At 41.8% G+C, this 15299-nt stretch overlaps 1 protein-coding gene across 2 annotated transcripts; it reads right to left on the reverse strand.

The window, feature by feature from the left end:
• Positions 1-342: 342 nt before the first annotated feature.
• On the reverse strand, positions 343-15001 carry LOC114861079 (amine sulfotransferase-like). 2 transcript variants are annotated; one of them, XM_055510887.1, is made up of 8 exons: positions 14780-15001; positions 14145-14350; positions 12327-12453; positions 10803-10897; positions 10551-10722; positions 5592-9976; positions 3575-5087; positions 343-3439 (listed from the first exon to the last, which is right to left on the reverse strand). In XM_055510887.1, the coding sequence occupies exons 1-6, from the start codon at positions 14919-14921 to the stop codon at positions 9867-9869; spliced, it is 852 nt and encodes a 283-aa protein (XP_055366862.1). In that variant the 5' UTR covers positions 14922-15001; the 3' UTR covers positions 343-3439; positions 3575-5087; positions 5592-9866. The 2 variants fall into 2 exon arrangements, with proteins under 2 accessions (XP_055366862.1, XP_029015903.1); XM_029160070.3 differs by having other exon boundaries at positions 3575-9976.
• Positions 15002-15299: the final 298 nt, after the last annotated feature.

A 15299-nucleotide genomic window follows, 5' to 3' on the forward strand; every position in this document is an offset into this window, starting at 1 on the left:
AGGTGTGATGCAAAGAGCCCACGATCCTCAAGTTGCTTCTGCCTTTTAGCTTCTCTGTCCGACTAGGGTGGAATGTCTTTCTAACCCAATCAAATTACATGCACCATCTCCTTCCTGTCGCAGTGTGTGTGAAGATATTTACATTCTCACACCTGCATCGCTGACGTCCAACTATCTGTGAGAAAGGAGCACCAAGTCTCAACAGACAGAGACACAACTCCCCGACCTTGGGTTTGGGAGCTAGAGTTGAGAGTCTATCAGGCAGAGACAACCATTGAACAATCTAGGTGAAATGTCAAATGCATACAGTAAGACAAAACATAAGATATTAATTGCAGAACATAAGTCATAACTCGTATAATAACTGCATAGAAATAAGGAAGAGACATAGAAATAAGGAAGAGACAATTTTTGCCATAACACTCCCCCCTTTTGATTACACATTAATCAACCACTAAGAAGAAAAATTGTCAACATCACATTCTGTAATAATAAAAGATCCTTGCAAATGAAACAATAAGGGTATTAACTCATCAAGATTCAAAATACACCTTCACATAAAATGGAAGTAACTAAGGGACAAAAGGTTGGGAGCTGTTTTGGTGGGTAGTTAAACAAGAATAACCTCTGTATGAGCATGTGAAGAAAATAAGTCCATAATCATATTTGTACCAGATTATATTTTGTGATCAGACAGCCTAAGACCATCGTCAAAGTCATTAAGTAAATTAGAGTTGGGGTTTTTGAACATAGTGCATTGTGTCATCTCATACGAGAGTGTTGCTGAGGTCGCACGCATGATGAGACCTTTAACCAGTGGGATAACGCAAAAACCAAACAAGAGAATCACAGCCATCTCAATGATAAAGGAAACAGCTGTGGACATGAGAACGGATTTCCATTTTCCAGACATTTCGTCTAGCCAATTCCAAGAGGAAGAATCTATACCAGAGTTAGCTGAGATTCTGAAGGCCGTGTAGCGCCTTCGCCACAATACCATTAGAATCAGTGTTATTCATGATGTAAGTACAACATGCCTCTCCAAACATAACACAAACGCCTCTTTTCTCTGCTAACAACGTGTCTACGGCCATTCAATTGTAATGTAATAAAGACAATTAATGTATGATAGCCATAGGTTTCCGGTGGGGTTCTGTTTCATATATTCTTAAGATAGATTTAATGCTTTCGGATCTTTAATTGTACATTTGCGTCTAGAGCGAATACGAGATTCAGGGATTTAACCAGAATGATGATGCGTTTTGTCTCATAACCTCTGTCATCTGTAGATGAAGGATAAAAACTAATTGTAGCAGTGACTAAAGTGATTGTGAGCAAATTAAACACCAAATCAACTTTAGGATATTTAAACTCAGTGTTGTGAATCATGTGAAATTTTCTCATTCAAAAGTAGTGTGTAAAGTTACATAGAAACATCATGTGATAAAGGCAATAATCAGAGTAACATAAAATGAAGTCTAACAAAGCATGGTTACAATTGATGTCTGTAACGATCTGCTTCTTCCTGTTGAACAGTAGCGTTAGATTGTTTCCAACCTGTTTGTTGAAGTATTGACAGTTCGTTGGGGTTCTTCAGGTTGTGATCAGCTGATCACAGAGACACTTGGGGTTCGTTATCACCGCCAGGTTTCCTCCCAATGTCGTCTGAGTCACTGTCACTCCCGTGGTGTGAAGAGTCTACACGTCGTCCAGCGTCGGCAACTCAAGGCTGCTCGTGTGTGTGTTTTCTCAGGAACGTGTGTGTAGATGTATGGTCTGATAGTGTGATTCACCGGCGCAGCTTCAGGCGGCGCTTGGCTCACACCTTTAGCTGAACGGTCAACGCAGCCTCGCCTCAGTGCGTGTGTGAGCACAGCGAGGGTCGTCCTTCTTAATTCTTTTCGTCAGTGGTGGTTTTCTCGTGTGGTGTAGATGGAGGGTCGTCTGTCGGATCCGGGACCTTCCTGGATGGAGTGGATCCAAGTCACTCTTTCTGTGATCTTCACAGCCGTGTGGGTCGTCAGAAGGACCTGGAAGGGGCCTCGCCATCGTTTGGAGTCCCAATGCTTCCTCCTGAACTCCTTAACGATCGCCAGTCCCCTGGTTGGATGGTGTAATGGTCCTGTCGCCTGTTTTTACCTGTTGGGAAATCTGAATTGTGGGGAAAAAGGTGTTTGGGCGGCACGGCTGCCATCAGGCCCAAACCAGACTCCATGGCTACAGGTGGAACCATCCGTCAGCCAGAGTCTGTGTTCCTGCGAGGTAGAAAATGTTTAAAGCACAGGGAGAGAGGAAGGAAAGGATAGAGAGAGTTGGAGAGAGGAAACAAGGATCAGGAGAGGAAACAAGGATCAGGTGAGGGAGGGGTTGTTGGGCAGCGACCTTCGCAGCAGCGTCTGCAGCTGCATGTCGGCAGAAACAAAGTATTTACTGATGTTGTGAGTGGGACAGTTACAAACAGCATTAGCTGTAGATAGCAGGACAGCGTCCAGCAAAGCAGAACCTAATCATGATGTGAGATAGGTTTGCAATTAGACTTCAAAAAAGCTTCCTATGCTTCCACAGAGAACCAAAGTGTCACAAGCATCTGTGGAGTCTGTAGATGGTAACAGTCTCTCCTTCTGCTAGTTTACCAGCTTCAGTCAACGCGATCAACTCTGCAGCCTGAGCAGAGTAGTGTCTTAGCAAAGAGCCAGACTTCAAGACGACCTCTTGATAATAATGTTCAGCATGTTGAGTAAGGTGGTGTTTCATTTAAGCCATCGAGCTGTGGAAAGATGTGATCTATTCCAAAAGAATCAAAGACACAGTATGAGGACAAAAGAACAGAAGTCGTACAACCTGATTTCTCATCCACTGTTTGAGTGAAGGTCACGTAGGGTCAGATCAGGAAGACCCAAAGTAGGAGCCTGAAGAGCAAGCATGAGTTCAGTGAACGTTGTTCAGCCTCAGACGTCCACGTGAGACAAGAAGTGGACGATGAAGACGTCTGCATCAGAACCCTGAGTGGGGCCTCAAAGACAGTAAAGTTAGGAACGAAAGTCCTACAATAAGAACAAAAACCTAGAAAAGATATCAGCTGTTTTTACGTGCACGGTTTAGGCAAGTTTCAAATTACTCTAACTCAGTTGGGTGAGATGGATTTGCCATCAGCTGTAATTACAATGACCCAGAAAATAACCTTTGTCTGAACAAACTGTAATTTAGACAGGCTCTCTTTGTGGCCTGTAGCATCCAATGATTCAGTAGCTTAGTGGTGTCTGCAGTAACGCCATCTATGGCTTCTTCCAGAGGGTGATGTTGTTTACATGGTCTGTGGTCAGATTTAGGTGTGATGACCACTGGTTCACATCCTCTGATCAAACCTACATCATGTCTGTGTGTGAGCCACAGGGAAGCAGGGCTTCCTGTAAGGCTGAGTGTTGGGTCAGAGCGTCCTCTGAAATGAAAATAAAAACAAAAGCGTGTAATGTGTGTCATTAGAATGTGGAGGTACCCAGTTCACTGTTTGCTGCACATGACAGGCAGAATAAAAAAAGTTTTCTAAAGTATGCAAAGTAGGTAAATATGTCACATGGGGTCAGAAGTCGTTCACCAGTCTCCACCCCGTTCACATCTGTTCACGAAAGGACCCACGTCCTGCATCTGTCTCCATCATGTTTTCACAGAGGGACGTGTGGAGCTGTAGAATAAACATCAAAAATCTTTTTGTTCGTTAGTAAAAGAAATCGCAAGCGCAGACCTGTGTTCATCCCAAAAGAGGGAAGTTGAGGTCAGTTTGTGTGTGTGTGTGAAATCATAAACAAGCTGTGATGCAGCCTGTGTGAGGGCCTCAGTTACAGCCCCCCCTCAGCAGCCAATGATAAGAGCACAGCTGAGCTGAAGTTAACACCAACAAAAGAAGGATTATTTAGAATGTCTGTAGATGTAACCTGCACTCCGTCTGGAGTGGAAATCAATCAAATATCTAAACTACATGAGATCTCTTCCTAAAAATTTAACTGGGCACAAGTTTGAAAGCAAAAATGAATGTTAAGGTGTCTTGCTGCAGATGTTGCACAAGACAGTGAAACAGTAAGTTTTCTATAATAGTCTGGTACGTACAGTAATTATTATTACTTCTCTCTAATAGTCGTCTTCCCTTTAATAGTCATTAATAGTCTGTTTCAGTCAGTCTCAGTCTTCCTATAGTCTGTTTTTTGGTTTTTTTCTACAGTCTGTTTTGTTTTTCTACAGTCTGTTTTGTTTTTCTACAGTCTGGTTTTGTTTTTCTATAGTCTGATTTTGTTTTTCTATAGTCTGGCCAGACAAACCTATATTGTGCACAAGTATTTTTAGAAACATGAAGGATTTTATTACTGAATTTGTTGCAAGTTAAAATAGTTTAAACCCATCAGACTGTAAAGTCATGCAGCAGTTGTCATTTAGCTGTTTGTCATAATTTGAAAATCACTCTGGGATTTTTTTTTTGAGCAAAAAGCGATTCTTCATTGCGAGCAGATAAGCATGAACATGAATTTGAGCGTGTATCAGCTGTAAGCGTGTTTCTTCATTGCGTGTATGAATGTGTGTGTTTTTGCGGTACCGTCTTGTACGTCACGTGAAAAGGAACCGTCACCTTCCTCCTTCCCCAACCATCAGTCTGATGTGAGCGCCAGTGGGTGAAGCCTTTCAATGGGACAGTTGTTCCTCGATGACAGACCTTTCCTGGATCCTCGGTTGCAGCTCTTTTGGGCCGATCACGTCTGAAGCCTCTCCTGTTGTTTCAACCAGTGTCCGTGTCGGAGCACGTCTTCTCACTCTGCTGTTGCTCTGTGCTTGTTTTCCTTTGCTGATTGTCATAAGCAGGTGTCTGTGTCAGACACACACGCTTGTAGTAGCTGGTTCATCTGATGAGCCCAGAACGTGATGGCTGCAGACGTTGAGAGTCGCTGAGGCGTCCATGCTGTGGTCTGTGTCCTCCAGCTGCTGTGGTGTCAGAGCTTCCACCCTGTTCTGGTTGTTGGTTGGCGCTTCTTCTCCTTCGGTTCTTCTGTTGATGGTGGGAAAGGAGTCCAGATCCGGATTTACCCTCATCGCGCTCAGTTCTGCATTAGGACAGAGAGCAGAAACAATGGGAGCATTTGATCTTGGCATGATATGTGTGTGTGTGGTGTATGTGTGTGTGGTGTATGTGTGTGTGGCAGAGTGCAAACAATTCTTCCCCAGAGTTGTTATCTCCTTTTTTCCTGTTACTCTCATCTCTCTTTTGTTTCTTTCAGGGCTTTAGTTTTGATAGTTTTGCTTTTTCAAGTATTTTCTTTTGTCTCTAATTTTTCTTTTAAGGTGCGTATGTCCTTTACACTAAGTGATTCTCTTTTTGAACCCATAACCAGTTTCCCACTCATGGAAACATAAAACGCACTAATAACCATATTTACTTTAATTACGTTTAGTTTTGTACGGTTTCTGTCTGGTGGTGAAGACTCAAATTGCCCCGAACCCGTCTTTCAGAGTCCGGCGGTTTCCTGCCTTAGATTTTTTTGTGTGTTCCGGCCGGAACCTTCCCAAAATGCCTTTTTATCGGACGTCTCCGTAAAAAGGGAACCAACCTGATCTGGCGACAGAGCCTTTCACGAAGTATTTCCTCAACGTTAGGCCCCTCTAGGCCCGGGTCCCTCGTATCTTGAAAATACTTCACTCTGCAAACGCGCTCCCTCTTTCAGAAGCCGTCTTTTATACTCAGTCCCCCACGTGTGGACCACGCACAGATCAAAAAAACATGTCTGTATCCTCAGTACAGACGGAAGCTCGGTTCCACGAGCCAACCCTTAGCAACCGACGTCTCACCACCCAGAGCAGACTTTCACCTAATTAAGAACATGTAATATTGGGATTTTTTTTCTCGATCTAATTAATTTTCCTAATCAAGTTTAGTGTTTCAACCAAATAGAAGATTTCTTTTCTTTTTCTTTTTTTTCAACCAATTGAAATGTTTCAGCTAAATTAAAAATAAAAGTTCCAATCTTTTTGTTTTTTCCCAAATCAAAAGGAATCTCTCTCGCCGAGCCAAATTAGGATTTGAGTTTGAATCTGAGTTCATGGATCTCGTCAGAGGCGATCCAACCGGGTGAGCAGTCCTCCCAGCTCTGAATGTCTGTAGAGGTTTGGAGGCTGAGCGACCCTAGTCCTCAGGACTATCGTCCCTGGTCACACCGTCCAGACGACCTGCCGCGGGATCCTGTTCGTAGACGCCAATTTCTGTGGTGGAAATTTTCCATAAAGAAGCAGATGAGAGAGTTGTCCTTTTGTGCGATTTATTGAAATAATAAAGAAAATAAAAATAATGGGGAAAGCAAATAAAAAGCATGGATGTTGATCGTGCACATCAACAAACCAAAAACCAGCTGGGGAGATCAGTGCACACACCACGAAGGTGTGATGCAAAGAGCCCACGATCCTCAAGTTGCTTCTGCCTTTTAGCTTCTCTGTCCGACTAGGGTGGAATGTCTTTCTAACCCAATCAAATTACATGCACCATCTCCTTCCTGTCGCAGTGTGTGTGAAGATATTTACATTCTCACACCTGCATCGCTGACGTCCAACTATCTGTGAGAAAGGAGCACCAAGTCTCAACAGACAGAGACACAACTCCCCGACCTTGGGTTTGGGAGCTAGAGTTGAGAGTCTATCAGGCAGAGACAACCATTGAACAATCTAGGTGAAATGTCAAATGCATACAGTAAGACAAAACATAAGATATTAATTGCAGAACATAAGTCATAACTCGTATAATAACTGCATAGAAATAAGGAAGAGACATAGAAATAAGGAAGAGACAATTTTTGCCATAACAGCTGGTTTCTCATACTGTGTCTTTGATCCTTTAGGAATAGGAAACATCACATTTTTCTACAGCCCGATGGCTTAGATGCAACCCTGCTTCGGGCCGATGTCAGGTTGGGTTTGCAGTCTGATCCTCTCATGCCGTCTTGAAGTCTAGCTCTTTGCTAAGACACTACTCTGCTCAGGCTGCAGAGTTGATCACACTGACTTAAGCTAGTAAACTAGCAGAAGGAAAGTCTGTTACCATCTATACAGACTCCACAGTAGTTTTGGTCTCACCCATGCTGGTGCTCTGTGGAAGCAAAGGAAGTTTTTGTCTGTCTGATAAGGTTGCTGCTTTGCTGGACATTGTTCTGCTACCTACAGCTAATGCTGTTTGTAACTGTTTGTAACTCACACCGTCAGTGATGACTTTGTTTCTGCCGACATGCAGCTGCAGATGCTGCTGCGAAAGTCGCTGCCCAACAACCCCCTCCCGCTTCTGATCCTCTTCCCTCTCCTGATTCTCTCTCCAACTCTCCCTACCCTCTAATTCCTCATCTCTCCCTGTGCTTTAAAAATTTTCTACCTCACAGGAACGCAGACTCTGGCAGACAAATGGTTCCACCTGTAGCCATGGAGTCTTGTTTGGGCCTGATGACAAGCCGTGTCGCCCAAACACTTTTTCCCCACAATTCAGATTTCCCAACAGGTGAAAACAGGCAACAGGACCACTACACCATCCAACCAGGGCACGGGCGATCGTTAAGGAGTTCAGGAGGAAGCACTGGGACTCCAAACGGTGGCGAGGCCCCTTCCAGGTCCTTCTGACGACCCACACGCCTGTGAAGGTCGCAGAGAGAGCAACTTGGATCATAACAGGATGAAGCTGATTGTTACGAGACATCTATTGTATCCTTGTTGTGTTAGATTTTATTTTATGTTACCCTGATTATTACCTTAATCTTATGGTTGAGGTACATTTATGTCTCTATGTAATTTTACACTCTTTTTGAATGAGAAAATTTCACGACACTGAATTTAAGTATCATAAATTTGATTTGGTGTTTAATTTGCTCACAATCAATTTATTCGCTGCTTCAATTAGTTTTAATTCTTTGATGATAGAGGTTATAAGACAACACAAGCAGCAAAATGTGTCAACATTCTGATTATTCCCAGATTCTCCTATTCACCTACAGTAGACCCAAATGTACAATTAAAGATCTGAAAGCATGAAAACTATCTTAAGATTATATCAAACAGAACCCCACCGGAAACTTATGGCTAACATACATTAATTGTCTTTATTACAATTGATGGTGTTTCATTAATGTTACACATGAAGGCCACAGCAAAGGCTGGTGGTTGCACTGATCTCCCCAGCTGGTTTTTGGTTTGTTGATGTGCACGATTAACATCCATGTTTTTTATTTTTATTTGCTTTCCCCATTATATTTATTTTCCTTTATTTTTAAAATAAATTAACGCAAAAGACAACTCCATCATCTGCTTGTTTATTGAAAATTCAATAGATGGGGACCATAATGCTGGAAAGAGGCTTCACCGTGAGTTCTAGTTCTAACTTCAGGAATAATTAACAGAGTCCTACTAGTAGACCTTTCTACTAGAATAGGGGACAGGGTGCTCTGGTAAATAGCTACTGTAGGGCTAAACCCATTAAGAGCCTTGAAGACCAGTAAAAGAATCTTTAAAACTAGCATGATGTGTTCTCGCTTTCTGGTCCTTGTCGGTTCTCTGGCTGCTGAGTTTTCTAGTAGTTGTAACTAGGCAATGCTATTTTTGGGAAGAGCACAAAAAAAGAGCATTGCAGTAGTCAGTCCTACTGGTAATAAATGCACGCATAAGAATCTCTGTTGGCTCGAGAGAGATATGGCCAAACTCCGGTAATGTTTTTAAGGTGGTAGAATACATTTTTGCTTATGGTCCTGGTATATGGTTCAAAATTAAGATCAGGGTCAAAAATAAATAATAAATCAGGGTATTCCATACTCTACCTACTCTACTCTAGATTTGAACCAATTAAGAACAGTACCGGAGAGTGAAATCTGTCTAAAAGGCAGCAGTAAGATCCAATAAAAATAGAACAAAGAGTTTCTTCATTTCCAAGTTAATTCTAAGATCATTTAAAACCCTCACCAAAGCTATCTCAGTACTACAGCTCAAACATTGTTAAACGTTATTTAAAATCATAACGTTAGACAATTGGTTATAAACAGTCTTTTTTAAAATTTTACTTAAAACTGGCAGGTTAGACACCCGTTTGTACTTACTAGGCAGTGATGGATCTAAATTATTTTTCCTAAAAAGGGGCTTAACCACTACAGCTTTAAGTGCAGCAGAAAAACACCTGTCTGGAGAATAATTTACAATATTAACAAGATCGTTCCTAAAAGCTATAAATAGATATAAAAAACAGTGTGGCCATTGAGTCTAAAAAGCAAGTAGCTGGTGTTGTAAACTAAAATATAAAGTATTGTAATATCAAACAGATGTTTACAGGTGTAATAGTCAAGAGCACAGAGTCAAACCTCGTGCTCTAAGTTGTAGTATCGAGATTCTAGACCCTGAACTTTGTACTGTTGGCTGCCTCCCTCCTAAGTTCCAGTATGTTTTATATTAATTGCTAGAAGCACACTGCCCCTGAGTGAGTAGAATTTTTAGTAAAACCTACAGTACTAACAGGCTAGGGTTAATATTTTGTCTATATCCTATAGGAATAAGTAATCAATTATAAATTGTCTGTAAACACGTAACCAATGGAAAAACGTCTCAGACTTTGTCTCAGGCTAAGATGATCCATTCTTTGTTTGAGCTCATCTAGGTAATTATGTCTTTTTATCTCTAAGCCCATTTGTTTGGAGACTAGCATGTGAGTAGTTAATTATATTATAATTCACACAAACAATTTTTTAATGCAGTCTTTTTTTCACATGTTGAATAAAGCACTGTTGTAATGTAATGTCTGAACTAGACAGATGACTGACTGCATGCTGAAGATATCAGCAGCTCATTCACTCAGCTAAAATATCTATAAATTTTTATTCCCAGATGAACTTTAGAGACAGGTCGCCGAGTTTCTCCTGCAGCATTTTGTCGACTCTCTCACTTTGAGCAACAGTGAAGCTGTTCTTCCAGTCACCGATCTGACCTGTACAAACAAAGCAAATTTTCATCTGACATCTGTGTGCACTGTGACGTCCAAGTTTCCACAGAGGTACATGTTATTTGTTATCCTGAATATGTTAGTTTGTATTTTCCTTTGTATTCATTCATTTATTAAAGCACTGATTATCAGTTCTGTCTACGGGTTGTGCATTTGGAGATTATGTCATGTTACCCATCCATTTTCTTAACCGCTTACTCCCTAGTGCGGGGTCACGGGGTGCTGGAGCCTATCCCAGCTGGCTACGGGCGAGAGGCAGGGTACACCCTGGACAGGTCGCCAGTCCATCGCAGGGCAGGGCAACACATAGACAGACAACCATTCACTCACACACTCACACCTACGGGCAATGGAGAGAGGCCAATCAACCTAATGCACGTCTTTGGACTGTGGGAGGAAGCCGGAGAACCCGGAGAGAACCCACGCAAGCACGGGGAGAACGTGCAAACTCCACACAGAAAGGCGCCAGGGCCGCCTCCGCGAATCGAACCCAGAACCTTCTAGCTGTGAGGCGACAGTGCTACCCACCGCACCACCGTGCCACCCTATGTCATGTTACCTTTACGCATAAAGGTTCCAGAGAATATTTCTTTTGGTATAAACTCGTAGTTGGCTTTTGGATCTTTCTTCATGGTCTTGAAGGTGGATTTTTCGACCACTTGTTTAATGGCTTCTTCACTGAGGTTCTTCCCTAAGAAGCTGCAGATCTTAGTTACAGCTGCCTTAAGGTCCTGGAAGAGGAACAGAAAAACAGTCAATGAAGGAATTTGACAAATGATGGGAATGTTTGAACAAAAAAGTATGATCCTACCAGAATCATGTCCTCATAGGTCAAGAAGAGGATGTTGTACTGGTCTTTGTTTAAATGCCATTCTCTGATGTGGTCAAACCAGGATGATCCTGGAACTGTGTATTTGACAAATAGATCCCAGGGTTAGGGACAGTTTCAGACTATGATACTGCCAGATCCCACACTGTCAGTCATAGCCATCAAGATCAGCAGATTGAGGCTGAGGCTCAAATGACGGCTTAGAAGAGCCAACACCTGGACCAAGCACTCAGGAAAAGTGAATTACTTGTATAGGTAATTGTGTAATTTACTTTGCAATAAGCGCTATTTTTATTCTTATCCTGTTTATGCAGAATGTGGAAGATGGTGATCAATGCTTTTCCATTGGTGCCAGATCTGGAGTTTGAGCATCAGGACAAAACTGATCATGACAGATATGTCTGGACCCCAATGAACTTTTTTAAACAGATAAAGATTTTACGAAACTTATTTCAGCTTGCTCTAATGCTATGTCACTGTCTAGAAATGGGGACCTACTCAACACTTCAGTAGATGAGATTTACCATTTTACCCAAAACTCAGGATGTACTGTCTAAAACCTTGGGATTTCCTGCCGTCACAGATTCACCCGTGACAGATTCTTCAAACTGAGGCAATCTGTAAAAATGGTAATTTATGATGATGTGACAAACTCTGGAAGGGTAGGCCTTTTCTGGATTGGATTCTGCAAGGCTGCAGGTCTTAGACTAAACCTGAATGCGTATCAATTGAACAGATAATCCCTTTCACAGTAGCCTGTTCATGTAGGCAACGTCTGCTAATGAAGCCAAACCCTGTTGGCATAAAGAACTCTCTTTTGTGCCACAGCAGATGCCATTGTGCTGGACTTTGGTCTGTATCAAGGTAAAGATGCACTGCTTGATCGGGTGAAAGAAACAGAGGGTTGTAATGGAAAAACTGTGTCTTTCTTCTCCTATATGGTTATCATATAGTGTATGCCTTGTCATGTTCAGCTTGCATGCTCCTTATGTATGCAGTTCATCTCATTTTGTTTGTTATGGCTATCTCATCAGGTTCCAATAAGCCCAAATAGCCAAAAGAAATAAAAAATGCAGATCAATTTAGAGCTACATTTGTATGTTCAGTTGCAAATACATAAATGCAGCTGAGCACTAGGTGAGCAGTACTATAAAAGAAACTACTAACTAAGCTGGGTTATTTCTGTAACCACATTTTAGGGTAATTGTGCTGAGCCAAATTTTTGGGCTATTTGAAACACTGTAAATGGGAGTCCCTATCAGGGGCATTCAGCCCCCGATAACATAGCTCCCGAGGTCATTCGGCCACACAATCTTCTCCACCACGATAAGGTGGTGGTTCAAGGGGGAAATGTAAACCCTAAATAACAAATCAATCCATGCCTTAGAATTTGCAGTCAATTGGGGTAATAATTAACATACAGTACCAAGTGAAATATTGTAAGCCATTGTAACTATTGTAACTATGTGGACATCCGTATCATGCACAGTGGCTTGGTTGCCTCACCGTTGCCATTCAAATAATCCTCCAAAAACCCATCAAAGCTCTCAGGAGTCTTCATGTTTGAGTTTCCACAGCTGAAGTGGTAGTAGGAGATGATGTTGTCCTTAGGATTACGCATCACATAGATGACCTGGAACAAAACCAGTAGAGATTAGCCTCATACAGTGCAAAGACTCCTTTAGTCCTTTATTCTAAACAACATTTACTTCATTCTCTACTTAACATAGCTCATGTGTTTTAACGTGGACACTTACAACATGCAGAAATGTGTTCCTGAAAAAAGGACTGTAACAGTTAAACAACGACACACACACACTGTACAGTAAAGGCTGTATCTCCTAAGGAGGTTAAGGGTTGTTGTCTTTTTCAGGAACACACTTCTGCATGTTGTAAGTGTCCACAATAAAACACATGAGCTATAAGCTACGGTGTGGTCTGCTGGAACAGCAGCCTGAGAGAGAGAGGAAGAACTTGGAAAAGGTCACTGAGAAGTCCAGCTCTGTCCTGAGCGGCACTCTGGACTCACTGGGTTCTGGCAAACCTTACATCTATGCTGGATCATGAGTCTCACCCACTGCAGGACACACTGTCTGCCCTGGTGACAGACTGATTCCTTTTTCTATATTTCTGTATATATGTTCACTCTGCTAAACTGTACCACTGTTGCACCATGATAATTTCCCATGTTTTTCTAAAGGTAAAGGTTTTTCTATTCCATTCTATTTAATTCAGCCATCCATTTTCTACCACTTATTCCTATGCTGTGCTGGAGCCTATCCCCACTGTCTTTGGCGAGAGGCGGGATACACCCTGAACAGGTCCACAGTCCATCGCAGGGCAACACAGACAGGCATTTACACACACACTCACACCTACGGGCAATTTAGAGAGACCAATTAACCAAATGCATGTTTTTGGACTGTGGGAGGAACTCGGAGAACCCAGAGAGAACCCACGTTAACACAGGGAAAACATGCAAACTCCATACAGAAAGGCACCCGGGCCGCCCTGGGAATCGAACCCAGAACCTTCTCGCTGTGAGGCGACCTGCGAGGCACCACTGCGCCGCCTCAATTCAATTCAGTTTTATTTATATAGCGCCTAATCACAACAAGGATATCTCAAGGCACTTTACAAGGTAGGGTTTAAGACCTTACACAACAAAACCTAAAAAATCCCACAGGCAGCAAGCCTTTAATTACAATTTGACAGCAGCAGTGGAGAGGAAAAACTCCCTCTCTAACCACGAAGAAACCTCCAGCAGAACCAGGCTGGATGTGGGCGGCCAACTGCCTTAACCGGTCGGGGTGAGGGGACACAGAGAGAGAAAAAGAGAGAGAGAGAATTCTATTCAAAAACAATTTTAAATGGGCTTAATAGAAAAAAAGATTTAGGGGAAAAGGCTCTTGTTGTAGATGCAGCAGAGGTCAAATAAAATAGACCAGATGAGTCAAGAACATGCATGACTGAATCAATAACAACATCATATGACAGTGAAAGAACCGTGAACAGTGATACCGATTCAGGGCTGTGTTTTGTCTCAGTCATCAGTTTTATTTATGGCCTTTCCCTCAGCCAATTGTCAAATGTTAATATAATCTGGAAATCTCTGGTCTACAAGAGTAAACTTTAAAACAACTAATTAGTCAATGTGCATAATATAATATAAGTGCTTTACATTTAGTCACATTACAAATGTCAGAGGTTGTATATGTTTTTTGTAAATAAAAAATCTAGTCATTTATGTAACTAAATAGAAAATACAGTTATTCTTACAGTCCAAAAGACACGCTTTATTTAGCCCCTTAGGGAAATACAGACCTTTGCTTTCTGGTCTTTTACACCTGGAGGCATGAGCACTGGTGTCAGATGAGAAGCAAAGAGCCTTGGAGAAACGCGTAAAGAATAGTCTGCGTCGTGGATCTTATACTCCAACCACGGCATCTGCTCCGAGTTGTTTAAATATTCTGTCGGCCCTCCATCTAACTCGCAGATAGAAATGATGATCTGCTGAGCCCATATTGTGCCTGTGAAAAGAAAAGGTTGTATATATTATTCAGGGACGTGCAAAGGGGTGCGGGGTGGGCCTCGATCCACTGCCCGTTTGCCCTCACACTCCGATCTGCCTCTTTACTCCGGGTTTTATTTTCCCGTTTGAGCCCGAACAGCCGCTGTCTCTGCCAGTCAGTCCACGCGCTCCGCTCCGGTATTTCCCACTCACTCCCAAACACGAGCAGTCAGTCAGACAGTCACCGGAGCTTTTTTTTATATTTGAATAAAAAGTTCAGCAAAAGACGTATCTAATTAAATATTATATATTAAATATTATATTTGCAAGTCCTTTGTCTTTTATTTGTTTTGGGCCACTGCCCCTTAACAATGTCTGTGCTGGTTTTCACCAGAACAGAAACAACACATTTGAATATAATAATGTGTTAATAAGCTGTTTTACTGACCTGATTTTAGGTAAGTGACAAGGTATATGTCACTGTCTCGTACTTCAAAGCTCTGGAGTAAATCTATGGCCTTTGCAGTTGTTAAGTCCTTAATAAAGTTGTAATTTTTATACTTGAAAAGATGATTGTTGATCTGCTCCATGTCAGGTACAGGTCACAGCAAATATGAGACAAATGTTTGCAGGTGCAGGTCAGGAGCACGGAGTCAGTCCTCTGGTTTGAAGTTGCAGTATCTGTACTCTGAACTTTAAACCCCATATACTATGTATACTGTTGACTGCCTCCCACCTGAAGTCCAATATGTTACTTATTGATTGCTGGAAGTACAGCGCCTCTTTTAATATTCTTTTAAATAATTAATAATGTAATAATTTAATTTAATTCTAATTATTAGATTACTTTCTTTTTGTTGATTGGCAGGTGCTACCAGAAAGAATGAATTAGGTTAGTAACAAGCCTCAGTCTCTTTGAATATTGTCAACTCGTATTCAAAAATCTCTGTGATATGATAAAATTATAT

The sequence above is a fragment of the Betta splendens genome, chromosome 8, assembly GCF_900634795.4.
Source record: "Betta splendens chromosome 8, fBetSpl5.4, whole genome shotgun sequence".
NCBI classification, from domain to species: Eukaryota; Metazoa; Chordata; class Actinopteri; order Anabantiformes; family Osphronemidae; genus Betta; species Betta splendens.

What these genes read in the sequence shown, in the direction of transcription:
- LOC114861079 (XM_055510887.1), bottom strand. Translation starts at nt 14,921, where the DNA reads ATGGAGCAGATCAACAATCATCTTTTCAAGTATAAAAATTACAACTTT. An exon ending in TAAAAGACCAGAAAGCAAAG is followed by an intron (nt 12,454 to 14,144) that starts GTCTGTATTTCC and finishes GTTTTGTTCCAG; the next exon opens with GTCATCTATGTGATGCGTAA. An exon ending in CCTATGAGGACATGATTCTG is followed by an intron (nt 10,723 to 10,802) that starts GTAGGATCATAC and finishes TTCCTCTTCCAG; the next exon opens with GACCTTAAGGCAGCTGTAAC.